Source organism: Cajanus cajan, chromosome 6, assembly GCF_000230855.2.
Source record: "Cajanus cajan strain Asha chromosome 6, NIPB_CcT2T_4, whole genome shotgun sequence".
Lineage (NCBI taxonomy): Eukaryota > Viridiplantae > Streptophyta > Magnoliopsida > Fabales > Fabaceae > Cajanus > Cajanus cajan.
The window spans coordinates 53,759,653-53,785,180 of record NC_138522.1 but is presented as its reverse complement, the minus strand read 5'-3'; the positions used below and the strand labels follow the sequence as shown (position 1 = coordinate 53,785,180).

General features: G+C 28.4%; 2 protein-coding genes and 1 non-coding gene across 3 annotated transcripts; 2 read left to right on the top strand and 1 right to left on the bottom strand.

Annotated features, from left to right (window-relative positions):
* Nucleotides 1-617: 617 nt before the first annotated feature.
* TRNAR-UCU (transfer RNA arginine (anticodon UCU)) lies at nt 618-690 on the top strand. The gene has a single exon. It is a non-coding gene; the product is annotated as a tRNA-Arg (tRNA).
* A 354-nt stretch (nt 691-1,044) lies between these two features.
* Nucleotides 1,045-2,891, bottom strand: LOC109797226 (sequence-specific DNA binding transcription factor). Its single transcript, XM_020357191.3, has one exon. The coding sequence runs from the start codon at nt 2,573-2,575 to the stop codon at nt 1,235-1,237; it is 1,341 nt and encodes a 446-aa protein (XP_020212780.2). The 5' UTR covers nt 2,576-2,891; the 3' UTR covers nt 1,045-1,234.
* A 5,651-nt stretch (nt 2,892-8,542) lies between these two features.
* Nucleotides 8,543-13,031, top strand: PP2-A15 (phloem protein 2-A15). The gene is made up of 3 exons (XM_020357419.3): nt 8,543-9,031; nt 9,110-9,228; nt 12,221-13,031. Exons 1-3 carry the CDS (start codon nt 8,726-8,728, stop codon nt 12,684-12,686), a joined length of 891 nt encoding a protein of 296 aa, XP_020213008.1. The 5' UTR covers nt 8,543-8,725; the 3' UTR covers nt 12,687-13,031.
* The last annotated feature ends 12,497 nt before the right edge of the window (nt 13,032-25,528 follow it).

Genomic DNA, 25,528 nt, shown 5'->3' with positions numbered 1-25,528 from the left:
TCAGCTTTTATGTGTTGTAGAATTGGGTTTTTCATTCATTGCCTATTGCAGGACTTTGAAGCAGTAGCATAATAGTTACCATTTCTTTGCTCCACATTATATTTGCTGGATATGACTATGATTATCATGTAGCCTCTTTCTGTTGGATCATTTTTAATCTTATAAAATGTGTATTTTTTTTTTTTTTTTTTGTATTAAAATATCCCTGAGAATGTAATTTCCAGAAATGCAATATAAGATTTTGAAGCAAACGCTTCTAAATTATGAATTAGTATTTTTAAGATTTAGTGATGAGTTCCGTTTAAAAATAACTGGTCTTTAGCATCAGGGAGGTGGTTAATCTGATTGTGAATTGTGGAGAACATATAGCATTAGGAGCATTAGTTTAAGACTTTAGAACATGATCTGTCATGCAAGGCTAAAATAAGGCTATTTTTTTTATTTTGGAATAAATAAAGCTAATTTAATGTTTTCTAGATTGAATATAATTACCTAAATTTATCAAAATAATTTGTGTTTATTTTAAACATGTTCTCTAAAATGGTTAAATAGTTGCCCTGTCCAACAGTTTTAATAAATTGAGATAAATAAAAATATTTTCATGTAGGCAACAACAAGCGCCTGTGGCCTAATGGATAAGGCGCCTGACTTCTAATCAGGCGATTGTGGGTTCGAGTCCCACCGGGCGTGGTTTTGTATTTTGGTTCGCAGTAGCACTATATAGGTAACGCCAAATATAAGGCTATTTGCTACGAATTTCTGTCAGGGTTTTGGTTTTGATTATTTGTCGCATTATACCACCTCCTTAATTACATCCTAAAATGGGATGCACACTCAACATTTTTCCTCTCTAATGGTGCTCATCGCTTTGACCTTTTCTCAAAAATATCAAACTAAATATGCCTGTAGTTCCAGTTCCAGCAACAACGTCAAATACTTAATTTTTACGCTGTCCATGACAATCGGTTGATGATTTGTATTCTACCAAATTGGTAAAATCGCCAATCCTTATATCATACACTGACATTTTATCAAACAACAATATTTAATGATAAAACTTGCTAAATATTTATTTAAAACAAGACAGAAAAACACTGTCTACAATCTAAGTACATACAAGCATACTACATGCATGTTTCAAATTACTTTGAACGATCACCCCAGAAAATGAACAATCATTTCTCTATTTCGACTACCATACATAAAATTTACACAGTTATTAATTTCTTCTGGCCTAGGTAGAAGAATGTTGCTGTTGATGCTGCTGCTGCGGCTGAATATTAAGCAATTCAAGCTCCTTCTGGCGAATTAGCAAAACCATTCTCTCGATCTCCAACCTCCTTCGTTCATTTTGAAGCTTATCTCTCTCCATCTCCCTCTCCTTCTTGCTGCTAAACCTTGCCCACTTCAACCGCTGCTTTTCCAACTCAAACGCCTGCATTTGATAACTCACTTGCTGTTCCTCCAACTGCACCACCCTCTTCTTCATCCACTGCTTCTTCTCCCAACCACTCTTCCCTCCATCTTGCAACACACCACTCACTTCACCACTCAACTGCTGCATCACCTGAGATAACGATGATGATGATGATGATGACGCACCGAACCCTACCTTCTTTGCCCTCTTCCTCATCACATCATTCTCATCTCCTGATTCCTCTTCCTCCTCATCGGAATCCTCCTCCGAATCCTCCTCCTCGTCCTCATCCTCGTCCTCTTTCAACATTCTCAGACTCCCTACTCCATTTTCTGATGAATGCAAGCATTGCTGATGCTGATGCTGATGTTGCTGTTGCGGAGTACCATGTGGTTGAGCCTCAGTTGACTGTTGTTGCACGTTCGAAGTGCCACAGTTGTTGTGGCCACAACTGTTGTGGTAAGCACACATTTCCCTGAAGAACAAGTGCTTGGAGTTCAGCAACTTTCTTACTTCTTCCTTCATCTTTGGTGACAGATCCATAGTGTCTAACAAACTTTGATTCTCCACCACCCTACAAGCTGTGCCCTTGCCAAGAATGTCGTTGACCCTCTTGTACCTCTTGTTCAGATCGTTGAACTTGTCTTCACATTGCTGAGGAGACACGTAGTAACCCTTTTCCATCATGCCCCTTGACACTGATTTCCACTTACCTTTCTTTTGAAGCAACCCTGTGGCTTTCTTCTTGGTGGGGTCAGTGCCTTCTGAACCAGCCTCGTCTCCGATGTAATAAACAGCCATTATTAAGAGCCTTACCATGGTGTCAGTCCACTTCATTCTATGCCATGGTGACACCTTCCTCTTGGGGTCCCCAGAGCTGTTATCTTCTGCAGTGAACCCGGGTTCATCTTCATCACTGAGTGTGATTTGTGGCTTGTTGCTCTTTGTTGCTGAATAGTTGTAGCCATGTTTGATTGATTGCTGTGGTTGTTGTTGATGTGGGTCAGTGGCATAGGAAACCATTTGGGGATGGTGCAAAGGGTGAGAGTTTTGCTGGTTTTGAAGGTTTGGTTGTTGTTGCTGTATAGGGTTTTCTACTCCTAGCAAACCACTACTTATGTTGGGAAATATTCCACCACCTAGAGCATTGTGCTCCATCAATTCCTAAAGACTTTCTATATAACAAAATTTCCAATTCCACCACTGAGAAATTAATGTTGGTGGAAATTTAGAATGAGATTCAAAATTCAAAAGGGGTGAAAACTGAAAAGCAATTGACTAGTTAAAAGGTTAAGAAAGAGTGAGATGGAGGTGTAACATGATGACAACCATTCACCTCGTGCATGTTTTTGAAAGAGTTGAGTGGCAGAAGTGAAGTCAATGATGGAGGGGAAAAAGCAAAAGGGCAGAGATGGTATTGTGCGAAGGTTGGTGATGCAGAAGCACGTTAGATTGGTGGCAAATGCGAAGAAAGCAAGAAAAGAATATATAGTATATAGCATCCTAATAGAAAAGGGTGAAGCTAGCAGCTGGTTATGTTAGCGCTGACAGAAACTGCCCATGGTTTTGTTTGTGCTTTGGAAAAATAATCCACAGGTTTTGTGTTGGTCCACGTCCACTTAAACTGTGTTTCAACTAGGACACTAGATTCTTTTTTTTTAAGCGACAACGCATTTTCTATGGAATACAAATCTTGTTCAAGCTATAATCTAGTAATCTACTACCATCCATCTACTCTATTATAACATGGAAAAACAAACACTTTTTTAAATATAAATAAATTTAACTATTTTTTTTCCTCATTTAATAATATTTTTTCTAAAATATTTCTTCTTTGATACAGTTGTATTCCTTCTTCAAGCATTTATAATAAAGATAATTTAGAAAAGATATTATGAAAATAGTAAAATTTAATGTAAATAATTAGTTTTTTAATATGTAAGAAAATAGCTTTTTTTCTTCTCTTATAATATATAGAGAACAAAGAGAATATTATATATTCCTTTTGGATTTAAATATAAGAAAGTAAAAAAATCTCGAATCGTAAATCTAGATATAATTAAATCATATCTAATTTTATTTTATTTAATGATTCTATCTCAAAAAACAAATATCTTTTTATATAAAAAAAATCTCTAAAATATCTTTCGTTTGATTAAGATTCTATTTATAATAATATTAAGTTTTAATGAAAATAATATAAAATAAAAATAAATTTTAATTAAAATTAATAAATTAAATTATGGAAACAAATCTTCTTAATTAAAATATAAATTAATTCAATTTTATATATAAGAACATCACTTATTAAACTAGAATAATCTCACGTTATAGGATTCAAACTGCATCACATATTATTCCTAGAAAGAGAAAATGTATTTTAAATTAGTTTAATTCACACCTACAGAGAGCAAAAGTGAAAAAAAATGAAATTGTAAGCAATGAATATGAGTTGAAGAAAAAATATATAATATGATTGTAGTATTTTGTAAACATCGAGGTGTTTTGAAACCACTACTTACTAGATTTATAAGTAAGAAGTTAATTTTATTTATTTTTTTTAACTTTTCTAGTTGGAAAAAAGACTGAAAATATCGTAGATTAATTTTTTTTTCTTATTGATAAGGAAAAGAGACATTTTATGCCTTTCTATTTAAAAAAAATTATAAAAATTATATTGAAAAGAGTTAGTAATCTGAAGAGTAATTTAAGGAGTATTAAAAGGATAAAATTAAAAAAAATTGTATAAAAAAATGTTATAAGTTATAACCTTTGTTATAGTTATAAATTAAAGAAGAATTTCTTAAAAACACTTGCATATATATTCATTTCAATCATTTATATTTAATATTGAGGTGGATTTAGAACAAGCCTTTTATTTAAACGTCGTAATAATTTAGTCATTCATGTAAAAAAAAAAAAAAAAAACTTTATCGATGAACTTAATAGTTATCTATTCTAGGTTAATATATATATATTTTTTAATTTTTATAATTTCATTTATTTTATCTTTTATTCTTATTAATTAAAATAAAAATTTTGAGATCCTATGTTTATTTTTTTTAATTTTATAATTTAAGATAGATTTTTCTTGTACTTATAATTTTTTTTTAAATTATTTTCATTTGTTATTAATTTATTTATAATGTTGTCTTTTTTAAAATAGATGAAATTTAGTCCCAATAATTTATCTCGTTGTTATATTTTCAAATTTATATATTTGTCTTTGAATATTATTTGTTGCTTATTACTTTAATATTGAAATGCAAAACGGCATGTTCATATTTGTTTATAAATCTTTCTTTTATAAATTTTAATTAGAATATTAGAAATAAAAAAATATCTTTAAAGTTCTTATAGATCAACAACTCTTATTTTAATTTTATGTTATAATAAACTTGATTTGCTTGTCACAAAAATTTAATATTATTTATTTTTGTATTTTTTATATCAAATTTATTTTATTAAATTTATTTTAAAAGATATATCTTAAACTATATGAACTAAGAATAATTAATAAAAATAATTATAAAAAAGTAAAAAAAATATTTTAAATTATAAAACCTAAGAGATAAAGTAAGGGAAATATAATAATTAAAAAGATATTTTTATCATTTATTGTATCTCCCTTTTCAACTGTTTTTCTACTTTTCTTGAAGATTGGTGGTCTGATAACGCTGCCGTTACGCACCACGACACGAGCCGCTGGTTTTGTAACCTGTTCTTACTTTATTCCATCCATCATTTTTTATTTACATATCATTATAAATATTCACATCTTTCAACTGCATACAGTCATGTACTGTTTTAAAAAAAATTACCCACTGAACTGGACTTATTATCCCCACATAGAACATATATAATAAGTTTTTTAAATGAGAAATATAGTTAAAAATAAAATCATATTAAATGATCAATCAGATTTTCTTACAGATTAATTAATAAGAAAGTTTCATTTATATAATTAGTACTAATAATATTATTACTTAAAAGATATACTTTAAGAAAATAAGAGAAAATCTGAGAGAGTGAAAACCGGGAACTGAGAGAGTTTTGAAATGGGTTTAGACTCATTTATTTAACTTTTGAGATTATTTTAACATTTTTACGAGAAAATAATCAAAATTAACTTTCACATAAATTAAAGATAAAATCACAATAATAATACAAGTGAGGACGACTTTAACATGTCAATCCGATTTTGTAAATATGATTAGATGAGTTAGAGTTTATTATTAGACTTCGCATTTTTAAAGACATATTCAAGGTTACCATAAATTTTATATAATGAAAAATATTAAGTAAGTACTCAATTAAATTATTCATTCAAATAAATCCAGTATTCATAATGTAACTGTAATTTTATTTAATCAAAAAGTAAGTGAAGAGTTTTATTGATGATTTAGAAAAGAAAAAAAAATGTTAAATCAATTGTTTCCTCAGTTTCTTTTTTATTTCTCAATTTAAAAAAAAAAAGAGTATAAAACTACAAATGAATAAAGTACAATTTAAGTGAAAGAGATATATTTATTTTTTCTGAAAAAAACATAAAGAAAAATTAATCAAATTCACGTAAGCACCAAATCTTATTCTAACAATCTAAACATTGGGTATCATGTTAGAGATAAGAGTGAGGCTGTACCATGAGCCTTTAATATGGCTTCACATAACATCTTAAACTTTTGAAAGAGCAAGTTTTTGACAGCTTATACTCAGCTACATCTTTTGACCAGTCTCAATTTCTCATTAACATACATTGTAAAAAAACAAAATGTGTCAAGGGAACGGGTTGGGGAATGAGTATTTTTAAAAGCATAATAAAATGTGTTAATTTAGTATATATTATATAGCTTATGCTATTATTGTACTTAATTTTTTTTAATAAAAAAAATAAAAAGTCCAACTTTTGTCATGGGGATCTAGGTCAATAGGTTTTACATTTTGTTTCCAGGACTTTTATATCCCTCCAACAGTTGATTCTTCTTCTTTCTTTTTTTCTTTTTCCCTCTTGCCTCCTAAAAAGGAAATACAAAATAACAAATACTTTTATTGTTAAGAATTTCTCCACAGAAGCAAGAGAAAACGTAAATTCGAAGAAAATTTGTTTTTTCATACTTACTCCTTCATTCCATTCCATATGTCAGTTGCCAAGTGAAAACAATTTTGTCAATCATTTAATTTACAAATAAGGTAAGGTAGGGAAGGTGATAAACCGTAAGGTATTTCTTAAAAAAAAAATAGACAAAATCACCTCCCAAAGTGTAACCTTGAGCATCATTAGAAGCATATGATCTTCCAATGATACTTGATGAAACATAATAGGGTCTGTGAGTCTACAAGGCAGCAAAATAATAATTAAAAGTTGTTTTAAAAGAGACAAGATAACTCGAATTGCACCCTATATACTTGGATTTGATCCTTACTCCAAAATTCAAATGGGTGCAAAACACCACATTCCATATGCTAAATCAAGAAAGCACAAGGGAGAGTATGGACTAAAGTTCATCCATTATGCAATATAACATAAATTAGATGGCTTCTAAATTAACCTGAGCTTTTTTTTATCATTCGGAACCTGCACAAAAATATAAAAACAACTTTTATTATTCTCATTAATAATATCAAAAACTTAGTTATAATCAAAATTGCATAACAACAACCAAATCACATAAATTGATCTAATGTAAATTGCATACAATCAAAAACATAGTTATAACCAAAATTGCATATATGTAAATACATGTAGCTTCTTCTTTAATGTAAATTTTAGATGCAGAATTTAGATGATGCGACATAGCCTTAAATAGACACTTAATATTCTCAGCCTGCATCCATGTCATATGATACTTTTTGAATTATTAATGAAATGTCATGCTTTGGTGTATGTCCCCCACCCCTTTTGTAGTCATGGCTTTTGAAGGCATCACTTATAATTCTATTGCTAACATTTTTCTATTAATTACTGATTTAGTTTTTCTATTAATTACTGTTGCAGTCTGGAATAACTGTAATTGAGATAACTTAGCTGCTTATCTAAAATCACATTTAAAAATGTACTCTTTTTTCTTTTTGAGTTAGAAATATTTATTTATACTAAAGTTATATTCTATAAATAAATCTCTTATTTCTTAATGTGATCATGTAAATTACATATCATTACTAAAATATATTAAAATTGTTTATCTAAAGTCATAACATTCTGAAGTGTACTCTTTTTGCTTTTTGAGTTAGAAATATCTATTTATACTAAAATTATATTTTAGAAACAAATTTCTTAATGTGATTTCATAAACTATAGAACATTACTTGTTATTTTTAATAATTTCACAAATTAGACTATTATGATTTTTATTTCACAAATAATGTTATTATAACTTTTATTATGTATGATTTCAAATGTTATGTCTTGTTTATTATTGTTAAATAGTTAATCACTGCTCGAATTCTATTCTAATAATGACTTGATAAGAGATTTGATCGTTAAATCCCAATCATTTAGAAGTCAGATCAATAAAATAAATATGATCAACTAAAAGTTCGCATGATACACTTACCAATATATATTCCCTTCATTTCATTTTGTTTGATGTTTAATGTTTTGATATGAGACTTCTAAAATATAATTAATATATATGTATGATTTTAAAATAAATCATGCAACTTCCTAATATATTTTTAAACATTTTAAATTTTCACAAATAATTAAATAATATATTAATGATGATTAAAAATATTATAAATTTTTAATATCATGTTAATATTGTAAAATGACAATTAAATTAAAACAGAAAGAAAATTACTAAATATCTGACAAAATAGATGGGATAAGTATAATGTTATGACTAAATAAGGTAATTAATTAAATATTACATAAAATCGAATTAATTTTAATGGGCAGTTGAGCAGTGTAGAAGTGTGTGATGATGGAGAAGGAAACATGAAAAAAAGAAAAGAAAAAATTGAAGGTGAGTGAGAGTGAGTGATAGATGTATTTAAAAAGAGTGGTAATTGGGTTATATGAATATTGTAAAATGGTTAATTAGTTAATTAGTTGGGGTTGGTAGTGGTAGGGTAAATAAAAGAAGAATGAGGGCAGGTGAGTAGGGAATATATAGAAAGAGTATGTATATAAAGAGTAAAGAGAATGAGGAGGAGGAGCATGGATCGCGGTGAGTCGTACCGCAGCGTATCAGTACAGTGAGAAGTGAGAAGAGAGAAAATTGGCGTCACGAGGAAAAGGAAAAGGAAAAGGAAAAGAAAGAGGGTGTGAATGAAAGGGAAGGAAAAGGGGTGAATCCATCGGGAGGGATGGGGGCCTCGCTGTCCAACCTTGGAAGCAACGGTTCCGCCGTCGCTCCGGGCCTCGGCGATATCCCGGAGGGTTGCGTCGCTCGCGTCTTCCTCCACCTCACTCCGCCGGAGATATGTAACCTCGCGCGCCTCAACCGCTCCTTCCGCGGCGCCGCCTCCGCCGACTCCGTCTGGGAAGCCAAGCTGCCTCCCAACTACCACGATCTCCTCCTTCTCATGCCTCCCGAGAGGCACCAACATCTCTCCAAGAAGAACATCTTCGCTCTCCTCTCTCGCCCTGTGCCGTTTGATCACGGCTACAAGGTACGCTACGCTACGCCCTCTCTCTCTCTCTCTCTCTCTCTCTCAGTTCATGAATCCATATCGATGTACCTTTTGCAGGAAGTGTGGCTCGATAGGGTTACCGGTAGGGTTTGCATCTCCATTTCGGCCAAGGCCATGTCTATTACGGGAATTGATGACCGCCGATACTGGACTTGGCTTCCTACTGAAGAATCTAGGTTAGCCTTTCACAACCTCTATTTTACTTTCTATCTTGTGTTGTCACTGCATCTTTCTTTTCGTTCAGAACTTAGGGTTTGCTAATTTTAGAGGTTCCTGTTTTAGAAACCCAATCTATGCTACATGCTTCCGTATTCTTAAGGATGGCGAATGTTTTAGTTTGTGCTTCGTTGCTGGTCTAGGTTATCACAGAAAGGAAAGGATTGACCATAATGTAATGCGGGGAGTTTTGGCGAGTGGGAAGAAAGGTGCTAAGTGCTGCACATGTTCACAGAATGCTCTTAGATTCATTTTTTTTTTTGCTTCCAATTGTGTGTTTGTTTGGTTGCTGTAATGTTTTTACATGCCACTTTATCAAGTGTATAATGCAGGTGGCCTTGTAGAGAGTGCCGAACGTTACTTGAAAGTTAAGATGTGTTTTGGTATCACGAAAAACAATGATAAGATCATTATTTTGGTTTTCCAAGATTACTTAATGGATGTGCCGATGTGGTAATTGGGTGCTAGAAGGTGTTCAACAGGTTTACCATTTTAAGTGATCCTTAGATCAACTATGTATGCTTTTGCAACATGTGGAGAAAGGGAAATAATAAGGAACAGAAACTTTCCTTCCTTTGAGGAAAAGAAGGAAAGTCGGTGTTTTGTATTCAGTTTTTATGGAAGTCTTCAGCAGCTTACATATTCATAGATCCTGATGTTTTCCTTTTCAAGTCATATTAATTGGCTTTAAAAGTAAAGTTTCTTGCAATTGCTGGGACTTTACTTCCTAAACCATGCTCTGGGAAACACCCCCTTTGATTAATTTAAAGGATATGCGCTTTTCAGTGTCCTTTTAAAATGATTGTGGAAGGATAAATCTATCAAACTTTCTAAGTATTCCCAGATATGGCTTTTCTTCCAATCAAGTGAAAATCTTCTTTTCTTATCTTATTAGTATATTGACTAGGAACTGTAGATGATCATCAAGGAGGCTAACATACCAAGGTTATTGCAATTCATGTAAAATAAAACAATCAATTTATAGTATATTGACTAAGTTGCTGTCTGAAAATGTCCATGTTGCTTGTGTTGGCTTACTAAATTTTCATTTTAGTTCACATATGAAAGTTACTTCTTTTATATGGTCTAGACACTAGAGCTTGAATATCAATTGCTTGTACTCTCTCTCTCACACACATATATATTGACAAAACCTTGTCTTAAATGAATTTCACAAGCCTCTTATATGTTGGAGTGATGTTGTTATACATCTTGTTCTGCTGGAGCTTGCATGGATGAAATCTTGAAAAGCTTTTGTCTAGATTCAGTACTCAATGCGATTTAAATTTTGACTTCCAAACTGCCTATTTGTTAAATATGCCAGAATTATCAATCTAAGATTCAACTATATCCAAATTCTGTTAATCTAACATCAAGTGTTTAATTTGTGCACATGATTTACGAAACAGTTATCTGATTGGCTTGTCTAGTATGCTTTGATTGCTTTATGCTTGTCTTTTTGAGAAAGTGGAACTGTAAACATTTTGCTTTCATTGTCTGTGTCCTGCCTGACCATTCTTCTAGTTTTTGAATGATGATTTTGTTTTCATTTATGAGCTTGTTTATTTTGTATTGATTGGCTTAACTTTCTTGATGCCCTGTGGCCTTTGCTGTCCAATACCACTTTTAAAAGTTGCAAGCTTTATTTGTAATGGGGATGTTTAATTGTTGGGTGCTGCTTTTTTCAAATTTAAATTTAATTTAAATATGTACACAATTCCAAGAATTTCATGAAACTTCTAATTGGATCAAATACTCAATCCCAGGGGAAAAGCTGGCCCCATCCAAGCCAAATGACCCAATGAATTCAAATGAGTTACTTGGTTTGTTCTTTTATTTGGCCCAAATGTTATGTATAGCTCACTATGGTATTAAGTATGGACTATTTGGCTGCCCTTTTATTATATTGTCCTGTACAGGCAGACTGCAAATGCATCCTAAGCTAAATTCTAACATTCTTCCACCCAGAAAAGCAAATTATCTTGGTCCAATATATATATATATATATATATATATATAAGGCAGGGCTTTATTCGAAACCATTTTGATATTTGGACATTAAACTTCTCTACTTACATGTACATGCATTAATGTGAATGAAGGATATGAATTTGCTATTTTAATTATTGGGTAAATTATGCTTCTCAGGAGATGCTTAAATTACACTATTTTCACCTCTAATTTAAAAATTACATCCAATCCCTTAAAAGAGGAAATTTATTACACTTCAGTCTATTTTAATGTGAACAAACCTTTTAGTGATGGTGAACAACTATGAACAAACCTCCTTTATCTCTTCTCTTCAAATTTTAGTGTCACCAGAGTCAATTTTCAACACCATTATCAATTTTACATGCTAGAGAATGAAATGAAGTTGTAAATACTCTTACTATTGTTTTGAAACTTAACCCAAAAATACCATTTTCTTAGGTGTCAAATTTGATGGTAAAGAATTCAAAACTACTTGTTAATTATGTTGAGTTATATAGAGGCGGAAAAAACTTCTCTTTAAAGGCTTGTTTATATTAAAATAGACTAAATATAACACATTAGTTTCTTAGAGGAGAGGAGTGTGATTCACCCTTAATTATTTGTGCCTTGGAATGATGTTTTGACTTTCAATTATATATGCAATTTGGTTCAGTTTAGATTATCTCATCTGTATCTTTTAGCCCTGCTGATCTATGAACTACTCAGCCTGATTCAGCCAAACTGTCCTATTCTATGAATAAAACATAAACAGGTTGTTTTTGTTGGTTTGCATAATCTAGTATTAATTTTTGAATAGTTTGACAGCTCTAATTCTCAATGTCTTTCCATGCGTATATAGTTAAATTATGCCAACTTTCTGTTTATATGCTATTTCTGCTAATTGTGCCAAAACTGTTTTGTTTAATATTGAGCTCTTTTTTCTGAGGATTGCGTTGCAATGGTGTTTTTTGTTCATTTCAGGTTCAACACTGTAGCATATTTGCAGCAAATATGGTGGTTTGAAGTGGATGGGGAGGTCAACTTCCCATTACCTGCTGATATTTATACTCTCTCCTTTAGGCTTCACCTTGGGCGATTTTCCAAGAGGCTTGGTCGACGTGTGTGCAATTATGAGCACACCCATGGTTGGGATATAAAACCAGTGAGATTTCAGCTGTCAACCATGGATGGTCAGCAAGCATCATTTGAGTGCTGCCTGGATGAAAATGAACCTGATGATGCACATGGCAATCATAAGCGCGGACATTGGGTAGATTACAAGGTGGGTGAGTTTATTGTCAGTGGATCAGAACCTACGACTAAAGTAAGATTCTCCATGAAACAGATTGATTGTACACACTCTAAAGGTGGGCTCTGTGTAGATTCTGTATTTATTATACCTAGTAATTTGAGGGAGCGCACGGGAAGTGTTGGCATTATGAAATAACCAGAGAGTATAGGAATTTTTTATTTTTCAATTTTTTGGTAGTTTGTACACGTTCTCTTTAGTTTTTATGTAATCACCGTTTGTGTGTCATTTCCATGGTTTATACCTTTGTCAGATTAGATTGGATACAGAAACAGGAAAGCAAACTTCCCTAACACTTGCTTTGGCTGGTCGTCTATTCCTTCTGGAAACTTAATTGTGATGCTGTTGTAGATTTTTCTTACCTGATATTATTGTGCCTTCTATCAGGTATTGACACAAATTTTGGAGAGTATGCTTGGAATATTTAGGTATACCTTCTTTATAGGTGCAATATTAAACAAAGCTGGTGGTTGACTATTTAAATGCCCACTTAACCTTCATAACAATTTACAAGCAAATATTATACTCTTTCTTCTCGGCGCTTACTTTGCGTTTTTATTTTTTTAACTCTTGTTGCATAGTAATGATTTCTTGCATGGTTACAAATATTTAAAAATTGGTAGAATAGTAAAAGAAAATTCCTAACTCAGGCATGTTTCTTTCTTTGTTTTTTTTGTTGGTGAAATAAGATAAATAAACGAAAAGAAAAAATTACAACCACAGAAACTACACTCCCCTAGCATAAGTTAAAAGGAGTGGTTCTAAATCTAGTGTTGAGTTCAATTTAAATACGTAGAAGTAGAGTTCAACTCCAATCTAACTAAAGTCAATACATTGATTGTCTTCCCTGATATAATTGAATTTGTCAATTTCCTTGAAGTAGTTCTTGGACATGATAAACAAGAGCACTAAATGGTGCCTATGATTATAGAGGAGTTGCACTAGTAATAAAGCATAAACATGATTTGAGAGACTCAATATGTCTATAATCAAGATGTCAAGTAAGGCGCTAGCCAAATTATATTCCAACTAAATGCATCCTTGTATTATTTGCAATACCTATACCATCATAAAATCTCTTAATCCAAACACCAATTGGATTCTTAATCAATCCATCGAAGCCAGTAGGGTCAGATTGTCTCAAACAACTGTCATTTACATGTAGAGAGACCTGTTCGTCGATTGTAAATTCACAATGCATCCAACCTCTTTTATACGTTGACGTGAAGAACCGTCACTTCAATAGACTCGTAAATTAGCTTTTAGCAACGAGAAAGTCTGTTAAGGTACCGTATTTTGATTTTAAAAAATAAGCAGGTTTCGAATCTTTTATAATAACGAACAAGCAATGAAAGGTGAGACTCCTCTTTTTTGGAAGTAGTCATGTAATCAACTGTTCCAACTAACATGCGGCTAAGGGAGTTCCATATTACTTAAGCCCAATATCCTCTACACCAACGATGTACAACCACATCGAAAAGAGGTGCAAAACATTCTCATTCTCATGGTCACGCCTCAGGCACAAAGATCCCCCACCCACATGTTGCTAATACAGGAAGACTCGGGTGGGCAAGGCATGTTCACATAGTTGCCATAAGAAGAATTGAATATTCTCCCCAAATGGAAATTGCCAAATCCACTTCCAAGATCTTGATTGTGTGCCACCCACATCTGAAGTTAGCCACTAGCATGAAGAAGCAATTGAGTAGATTCCAGAAAGGCTTCCACTCCACACTATGACATCACATGCCTCCGAGAACAGTTAGACATCCAATTGATGAAGCTTATGGGAGTAATAAGTTCACTATCACCCCAAGTGTCAGCCTTCCAAACATTCCGCACCTTAACATGGACATCATGAATTTGCACCAAAAAAAAAAAAAACCTTCACATGCAAGAATAGATTTAATAAACTAAGGATCGAATCAAAAGTTAACCTCCTCATTTCTTAACTGCAAAGCAAAATCCTCCTTCAAGTGAGGATACGTCTGCTATTTATTTTTGAATGTAATTGTTTTGCTATTTATTCTGTTAAAAAATATATTTTCCTTTTGCATACAATCCAATAATTGAGCATTTAATACAGATTTAGAATTTCAAATGATTTGAAAAGTATTAAAAGCTATAAATTCAATAAAATATGATGGCCATTTAGTTCAGTGTGTTTAGTTTGTTATTTTTATTAATATTACCCTGTTATAATGTTCTTACTTAACATGTGTTTTTGTAGGTGTCAGTTTCAATGATAGGCTTTTTGACAAAAATATATATATAAAAAAACAAAAGTGCAATAAATACATAATAAAGTTTAGAATATTGTCATCCTTATGGTAATTCAAAACTCAGCTGACTTGTGCATAAACCTTAAATTTAAAATTATGTGAGTTAGAAAGTTTTTACTGTAGTCGTTGGTAGAACTATTGGAAAAACTGCAGCTAGGCCTATTCAGGGATTTCAACTCTAATCGGGCCGATCTCTCACCAAAATCCTAAAAATAGAAGATATTGATAAGAGTTGGGTTCATGATATATACACCTCCTTTTTTTTATAAGTACACCTCCTTTTAAAAAAAATAATTAAAATTTTAAAATATTCTTAATTTTGTTTTAAATTTTTTAATTTTACATCCACAACATTTAATTTAGTACTTTTTTTTCACACATTTTTTTTCTTTTTTTCAATTTTTACATGCATCCCTTTATTTTTCTTTCACCCTATCTATTTTGGTAATATGTGAAAATTGAAAGAGAAAAAAAAAAAGTGTGTGAATAAGAAGAAGAAAGTAACAAATTTAAAGTTGAAAGTATAAAATTAAAATTTTTAAAAAAATATATATAATATTTTATAATTTTTTTTAAAAGGAGGTGTACTTATAAAAAAAAAAGGAGGTGTATGTATTATGAGCCTAAGAGTTGGAATGTGACAAATCTTATAGACAAGCCCAATTAACTAGAAAAAAATTAATGGGCTAAAAACAAAAACCATGTATAAATTTATTTTGACCCAATATCTATTGCCTGTAATCTCAATAAAAAATATATATTGATTTTTTTATTATTAAAAATGGTTACTAAAATGCCATTTTTTAAAAAAATCTTAAGCAACAATTAATATTTCGAAACGAATTAATTTAAGTATTTGAATGCAAATTAATTAAATAAATTATTTACGGTTAACATTTTTAAATTCCAGTCTATTATATTATATGAAAGGAAAGTTCATTATATAGACTACATCACGTGAATAACACTAATCATTTTAGTCCTCCCATAAATAATTTTATTTTAATTATTTCATTAGAAACCATATTTTTAGCATTATTACAAATTAATAAAAATAAATATTATTTTGACTTAAATCTCAAATTTGTATTATTGAATAATGAGTAATGAATATTAAATTGAAATATGTTGTAAAAGGAAAATATGATTTTTTTTAATATGAAATATTTATTAATTTTCTTGATTAGTCAGTGAATTACAAGGAAAACATGATTTAACGAAGGAAAAGAGATGAAATAATTTCGGTCTCCTTCGGAGAAATGGAGACAGATTTTAATGGTCAAATAAAATTTTTAGAGGGTTCAGTACCCCTATGTCTCTGAATTGTCTAATCATTATAAGAGACAAATAATATAAATAGAAATGGATCTTATGTACGTTAAAAAAAATTATTATTTCGATTAAAATTTGATCGATCTTTTTAAGTAAAGAGTTCAAATTTTATAGATAAAAAATATAATTAAGATAGATTTTTTTGTTAAAAATAATTAATTAAATTCTTAATAAAGATTAATCATCAATAAAATTAATAAATATTTTTATAAATAACATAACTATCCACAAAAATAATTCGTCAACAAGTTTGTTCAGTATTATTAATTTTTATATTTACAAAGTTTAATACATTAGAGACAGAAATAAATCTGTGCCTATGTCTTTTATAATTGCAATAACAAAATCTTATTATCGTATGATTTTTAACCATTAAAGGTAAGTTAAAATCTCTTATGATTGATTTGTAATATATTTTTCTTAAAATATATTATGACTCAATATTATTTATAATATAATAAAATATGATTGATTGCAAAAATATATGCATGTTTTATAGTATAAAGAGAAAATAATAAATTAATAAGAGATTAAAAATGCTATTAATAGTTAAGAATCTATTTTTACGTTACATAAAATTTGTGTATAAATTAATTTAAATTTAAAATTTTAATTAATCCTCAAAAATATTTTAAAATTCTAATTAGATATAGTGATATATCCTTTAACTTTTTTTTTAAAATAAAATAAAATAAAAATTATATTATTTAAATTATATTTTTTTAACTTAATTTATATAAATCTACTTTTTTATGAATTCATTTTTAAATAAATAATTTGAAATTTAATTCAATTTTACAAGATGATAATTATTTCTCATTTATATATACTATTATAATTTTTTTCTTCAATTAATGTAGATCATTGGAGTATAATATTAGCACTTAAAATCGATGTTTGGAAAAAAATGTTATCGTAGTAATATAATATATATATTTTTTTTTATCTTCATCGATATACATAGTAATGTGGGCATGATATCCTAATAAAGCCACATAAGGGGGGCTTTGGAGTGATGTGATCTAAGGGGATCACATGTTCAAACTAGTTAATCGACAAGCCAATTTCCAATTTCATCACACGAGACTAAAACTTGCCATTTCCACTTAAAATTTACATCGCGTCACTGTGTTCATGTATATGCATCGTTAGCTTATATTTCTAGGTATATATTATTCCACTTTATTAATATAATTTAGTGCTCATTTAATTTAATGTCTGAAATTGAGTGTGGAATTAGAATTGGATCTAATCAATCTCATTTATGTGGTTAAAAGTCTTTTAAGAATTAAAATTATAATTTAAGACAATTTTATGAAATTAAAAAAAAAAAAAACTAGTTTGACCTACTAATTGGCAATTCTTAACTAAAACCCTAATTATTTAAGAGTTGAATAGGTGGATTGTTGGGTCAATAAAAGATCAACCCTCCAAGCTAATCTAACCCCATTTCCCCTTTTTAAGGTTTTTTCTGTTTCTTAATTATTTTAGTTTTTTAATATTTATTTTTATTTTATTTTTATATAAATGAATGTTTCAAAAGGCATAAGTTTTATGTTTTCGATGAACTTTTTAAATAAGAGGCTTCACCTTAAATAAACTTGCTGTTTTTCCTAAAATTAAGGAATGAATCTAGACTACTTAACATGGGCTTTTTTATGGCCTAATTTGATCTTCAAAAATTTTCTTTGACTCAAAAAAGTTTACCATAATATGTTTTAAAGGCAGCAAAATATTCCACATTTATAGATATAAATTATTTACCAACTTATTAAATTTTTTTAAAATATAATTAATTATCTTTAGTTGAATTTTCTGTCTAATCATATTTTCTTTCATTTGTAAAAACTGTACTCAAAACTTCCATTAAAAAAATTCAAATTCAATTTCATTTCGATCAACGGCATGATAATAAATTTAAGTCTTTGTCAAAACAAGTATATATAATATCAAAACATTAAATTTAACTTTATAATGATAACAACAAAGAAATGTTAATAATATGTTTTCTAATACAAACTTTATTATTAATTAAAATTGGTTAAAAATCACAAAATTACACAAGTCTTACTTATTATTGAATGCTCTCACTCATGTATGATTTTGTAATTTTTACGAAATTTAAATTAGTAGAAGAGAATTGCTATTATTCCTCTAATAAAAAATATCAACTTAAAAAAAAAATACTAACTAATTATTTACATGGAACACAGTGGGGGTACTTGCCCCACTACCATTTTACACTACATATACTTTTATTCAAATAAATAATATATTTTTAAAAATAAAATTTATGTTCTAATAATATATATATATATATATATATTTAAATTATCATATGTATAAAATATAAATTCAGATGATGTGTTCATTTATTTGATATTTGTTAAACTTTCGAAAGAGATTAATTCTCATATGTGATAAAAATAAATATTCCTTAATAACGAATCAATTTTTTTAAAAGTTTAATTATAATATGTATACACACACACACACACATATATATATATATATAATATTAATGCTCATATATAATGTAATATATTTAAAAAAAATTAATTTTTGATAAGATAAAATTTGTAGCATATATGTTTACCTTTTTGTGCTTTCTATTTATTATATACGTTGATTAAAAAAATTAAAATAGTAAAGATTGTAAGATTGTATACATTGATTAGAAAAAATCAAAATAGGAAAAATTGAAAGATTTATGTTCTATTTAGAATTTTTATTATAAAATATGTTTTAAAATGAATTATCATCTAAAAATTTATATCAAATATTAAAAACATGTTTATATCATAAATAAATTAAACTTGATTTTTATAAAATTTAACATATTTATTTTTATATATTTATTAGTGTTAAAATATTATAAAGTAGATATTTAAAAAATATTTAAGATAGATAAATAAGTCATATTTAAAACATGTATTTTTAAAAAAAAATTAAGTTCAAATCTATTAAATTATAATATAACTTAATCTGACCTAGTATATTTTCATCCTTAATTATAATTATATGTATAAAAATTTGTAATATATATATATATATATTTATATTTTTAAAAGTTATATGTAAAAATTTTAATATTATAAATATATGAATAAGTATTATTTTTATTATCTAAAGTTTTTGAATTCGTCACTGTCGATTAGTGATCAGAAATTTTTCTTTTATCCGTACATTTTATATTTTATGTAACTTTATTGTAATTTTAAATAAAAAAATCTCTATATATTAATTCTTTAATAAATGCCTCAAGGTACCGGTTAGTAAGGCACTAACTTAAATTGATTAATAAGTTGGCTAAAATATTTATTACATGGTTAAAAGAAAGTCTTTTTAATTAAATAAACAATACAGATTTCAACATGAGAAATTGAAATACCTTATTATAATAATCATTGCATATGAACAAGAAAAACAATATTTCTGAAAAATTAAATACGGAATAGAGTAAGAGATTCGAAGTAGCTAGCAACCTAAAGGGGCACGAGTATTGAAGATTTGAAGTCAAAAAGACATGTAGTTTGATTGCATGACACAGAAGGGGAAACAGGAAAATAAATTGAAGATGATACTGAACCTGTGTTTTGGGTCAGGCAGAGAAAGCAGATACATTTTGGGAAAGGTGGGGGAGACAGCAGGGAAGTTAATTATATATACCATAATTAAGGTTCTTTTCTTACGTCACCGTTACTTTAATATTTAATTTTCGTTCATCGAGTAATGTCAATTGTCGGTTGCTGTGGTGTAAAAGTAAAACCTTCCTACATATTTTTATATGTTAGTTACACTGTTAGTGTTTAGGATCATGAATCTAGGCATATATATTAGAAATGCAAAGACGTAGTAGGAGATCTCTATGACTATGACTATGGTGTATTTGGATGGATGAGGCAATGTAACAAGTACCCATGCATGATGCATGCAGTGGTCCATGACCATGTTCGGCGCCGTTTACGTAGAGTCACACATAGTTGTTACCTTTTGCTTCTATTTCTATTCCAGAACTATTTCTTAGGCCAGTTAGGTAAGTGAGTAATTTATGTCACTTATATGCGGTAGCTAGGGTTAGTGACGTAGTTGTTTTGGGAATATCCCTCAGTGAAACATTTTACTACTGAATAGTGAATAAAGTTCACGTTAAAATATTATATTTATATATCCAACCATGCTTGCAGGACCACATACAGATATCAAGGTCAAAGCCAAATTATGTCGATCTTAAGGCAGCAGTTTAATACTTTAATTCAATGTTTCAAATCTCTTCTACACAACGTAACTAGCTAGCTATAGCTTCAAATCTGTGTTGTTTGTGGCCATCTTCTTCAGGCAAACACACACACTGGACCACTTTCACATTTCAAACAACCTCTCCTCTACTCTCTACCTATATCTCCTAGCTATGCCTAGGCTTTTATGGTTTTGCAGTTTCTTTACCTCACTCAGGATCAACTTTAATTATTTAGATCCTTCTTGCTTTGGTACTATAAAAAAAAATAAAATTATTTGTCTAAGGAACTAATGTACATAGAAATCTCTTTTGGTTAAAAATAATTACATTAAAAATACAAAAATCGTTTGTTATATTAAAACCATTTTATCCTTTTGTTCTTTATATAATAAGAAACGATATGTTTAATATCTTTAATTTATCTCGTGGAAATAGGAAGAAAATAAATCACCATTGGTTTTGTCATATATTTTATAAGCTCAACAAGGTGGGGCTGGAGTTAAGTTCTTACCATATCGTTACCAACATTTATCTCTGTTGAAGGGTGAGCAGTTTTTTGGTGAAGTAAAGTTTGGTTTTGGCAAAGCTTTGGTGAGGACTCATGGCCTTTTGATTTTGGATGGTACTTGTTGATTGTCCTCAAGGTCACAGTTAAATAATAACCACAACCACCTTTTTCAAATTTCAATGGTGTGGCTGGAAAGTTTAACTTTCGAATCATCTTCATAGAAATACAACATTGTAATGATTTTGAACGTAGCCAAATTGTATATGTACTTTCATTGTGAATAAATTAAACAATCAATTTAGTTCATGAAGTATATCTTGTCTCCTTAAAAATTCATCTTATATATCTCATATATATTCATGCTATTTCTCTCTTTATCTGTACCAAGTTTTTACACAAACATTGTATACAAATTCAGTTTCTCTAAACAAAAATGGGTTAATATTGTAGGGCGAGAAGTGGCCTTCAAACTATGTCACAGCTTTTGTTAAATCAGTTGTGACTAAGTTGACATTTGAAGGCTAGTCTAAGGCATACGTTCTGAATTCATACAGGGAAGGCAACCTATATACGGAAAATGGCATACTAAAAATATGCTATTCTTACGCCACACGGAGTACATGACATTATTTCCCGTACACATAATACGCAGCAAAATCGCTTCTCTTGTATAAATTGCAAAACTTCCGAATAAAAAGTTTTTCTTAGGGTAAATTTTCCCTTCACCTATATACCGTCAAGGCATACTAAACTTAGAAAGTTTACTGTTCGTTGCATAGTGCATTTCATTTTATACCTTTTTTTTTTTACCCTTTTCTTATTTAGTTATATAATTTTTTTTTATTCAAGGAATTGGACACAAGTGATTAATATATTAAATTTAACATTGAAATGTTCGGACAGTATCTGAGTTCGATCCTTGACAAAAATAATTATTAACCGGATATTACTTACTTCTTGTTTAAACCAGATTCATCTAATTAAGACAAAATCTTGAAATAATGATGTGAAACAAAAAAGTACACATTTTTTTTAATTATTCAATACATTTTCCTTTTTAATTATATTCTTTCTTATATGTAGTATTATTTGTTTTTTCTTTTTAACATACTTATTGATTATTGATTATTATTATTATTATTATTATTATTATTATTATTATTATATATATATAAATAATTAAAAAAGGCTATTCTAAAATAATTATTTTATAATTAATTTAAAAACTTCTTATTTAATATAAAGCTATTTTTTTTGTTATAAAATATATTAATAATGATATATGATATATGCTAAACGGTTTTAATATTTGCATAATACTAAAATGATTAAGCGATTTGAAATTGAATGAATATTTAAATCATACATGATTAATATAAAACTCAAGTGTATAATGTTTTTTTTACTATATAATAAAAATATATAATACTTTTAATAATTGAAATGGATATAAATTATTTTTTGTAAATAAATTTTAAATTTTTTTTAAAAAATATTATAAAGCCTATACACTGTAAAACTAAAAATAATAATTTTATATGGACTAAAATTAAAATTTTTTCATTTTTTAGATACCAAAATAATGACTCCAAATTTTAGAGAAATAAAAATAATTATTTTTATAGAGACTAAAATTAAAACATGCTCGATTTATATAGATTAAAAATATATTTAAGTATAAAATTTATTACAATATTTTTTCTATATTATTCTTCATTATTTTATTATTATGTTTGATTTTTTATTATCGTTATTTTCATGTTATAATAATATTTTGACAATTGTATTGTAATAATAGTAATATTACTATGACAATTAGTAGTGCATATTTTAAATATCTTTTAATATAAAAAATTAATTATTCTTTTAATTATCATTAGGATATTTTAAATATTTATTATAATAATATTTCTATTATTAAGTGATAATTGAAATTTTATAATTTTAAGAGATAATTATTTTAAGTTTTTTTATTTATAGTATCAATTTAATGTTATACATGTTATTATATATATATATATATATATATATATATATATATATAATGTATTAACAAAATATCACTACAAAAAGTATTACATATAATAACATACAAAAATGTCACTATAGGTATAGTATGTGTAAGTATAGGTCTATTTAATGTATAATTACATATAATTTTAGTGTTAATTTTAAATGAGATTTAATAATATATATTGTGTCATTATAATTTATATCTATACTTTTTAATAATATATCAATATATATTATATTTATAGTATATGTAAAAATAGTTTTTAATAATAAATATTATGCTACTATAAAATATGTGGTTGAGAATTTTTTGTAGTGTATTTATATACACAAATGATGCATTTCACGCTGTAGCCATGTTGCGGATAAAAAATAAGCAACATTTTTACTATATCTATAGATAACATCAATATTAATAAGTTATTTTATTTTATGCATTGTATGAGTTATTTTAAGTTCTATGTTAATACGTGTTATTGAACTCGATTACTTAAAAATAATAGTAATAATATGTTTTATACAATATTTTAACTGATTATGATTTGATTTCAATAGTTTGGTTTTAATTTAGTTGTTTTTTATACTTTAAATTATTAATTAAATCATTGTAAAATAATTGAACTATCATTCCATGTTTTAAAATTACAATAACATTTAAATAAAGTGTTATTAAATATAAAATTGTTGGCACTAAAATAATCAAGTTGTTACTAATGGACTAACAACTAATGTTAGCAATTTTCGATGACTAACACAATCTTAAATCATGGACTAGGACTACGTTATTAGGAAAAAAAATATGGGAAGGCTGTTTCCCAATACTCAGAAACTTGTTAGTCAGAAGATAATTCGTTAATTAACTCATATTATAAGGTGTTAGGTGGTTTCCTAGGTCAAATGGCTATATCCCAACGATTATAAATTTGAATTTACTGAGAGACACCCAATCACTAAATATTATATTTTCAGCTTTTAAAATTTGCATTCTACTGTTTTATTTATTACTTTGTTTATCGCAATTTTTAAACCGTTTACAACACTTCCTTTATCGCAATTTTTTTTAGGGAATAACGTAGTTCTTTTTATTAATTTTTTTATTTTTATTTTTTTATCATTAAGAAATAATGTAGCTGAACGGCCTCAAAATTACAACTACAACCGTTATAAAGATTTTTTTTATTTTTTTGGGAGCGAACTAGAAACCCTTTCAAAGAAACAAAGTCACTTCCTCTGGTCAAATGCCTAAAGAGAATATTTCGTTTATTGATAGTTTGTCATTTAATGGCTGAACATATACAAATTTCTCACCAACAAATATATTTAATCATCGTAACATCATTAGAAATCCTTAATGAAAAATATTCCAATTATATGACACCATGTATTATATTTTGGGAAAAAAGTTGTCATTATTATCTAATTACAAAAGTACAAACTATCATCCATGGTAAATTTGTTAGTTTGTATAATACTTATCTTAAAAATTATATTAACAATAGTATCTTATTGACTAATGTTTTGGTATAGAGGGAACCATTAGAAAGTTCTAGTTATTGTCTGGTTGCGAAAAATTAGTAAGTATTCAAACTATTTTTTCTAGACTTAATCATCTATATTTGTCAATGTGATACTATAAACACATCTTATATATTTTTTCCTACATCCCACAAATTACATCATATCATTATTGTTATTAATATTTTCATAATTTTGTAATTTATGATCATTATTTTGTTCATTCTAAAGATCACGAGATCATATTATTAATCATTCAAATATTCGATCATCCTCCACATAAGTAAGAGATAGTCAACTTATGGAAGAATAAAGTATAGATCAATCTTTTGAAGACTTCATGCCAATTAATGATTGATAATTATAGTTAATATACGAGAGACTAGAACAAATAATTAGTATATGAAAAACTAGTATAGTACATGGCCTTCTATGCTCGAATACAAAGAATTTAAGAAATTGATTATTCTCCATACATAATTCTTGACATTCACAAAAGACCTCTCGATTGATACGAAACTAACATGATACAATTAACAAAAAAAAATAATTTTAAATTGATATATTACCATTAAACCCGTTATACTTTCACTTTTCTCTTTTCTCTCACTTGGTGGTAAGCAAGATTAATGTGCATTATTTTTTTTCAGATGCAATAAGTACGTGTCAGGAAAAGAAAAGAAAGATAAAAGTAAATAAGAGGATGATAAGATGCATATTATAGAAATAAAAACGGTAAACAAGACTTTTGTTGCAGGTGTTGGTGGAGTAATTAATTAATACTAATAGCACTCTACGATCTCTCCCCGTTTGAAGCTTTGAGATTATGCCAGTCTTTCATTATTTCTACCCGTACGTCAGAACTGAGGCTTTCCCTATTCAAAAGTATGTACCGTTGTTATCAAGTGCATGCATCAATAAATTAACAAACAATGCCACACACAAGTGGTTAATATCTTACACCTTTTTTTTTATAATATATATATATATATTCAATTCCTAACTATATCAATAAGTTGTCACTTAACTCATATTCTTCTTTTTTGGGAAATTAGTCTCATGACTTTGTGCTAGCTAGCTAGAAAGATAT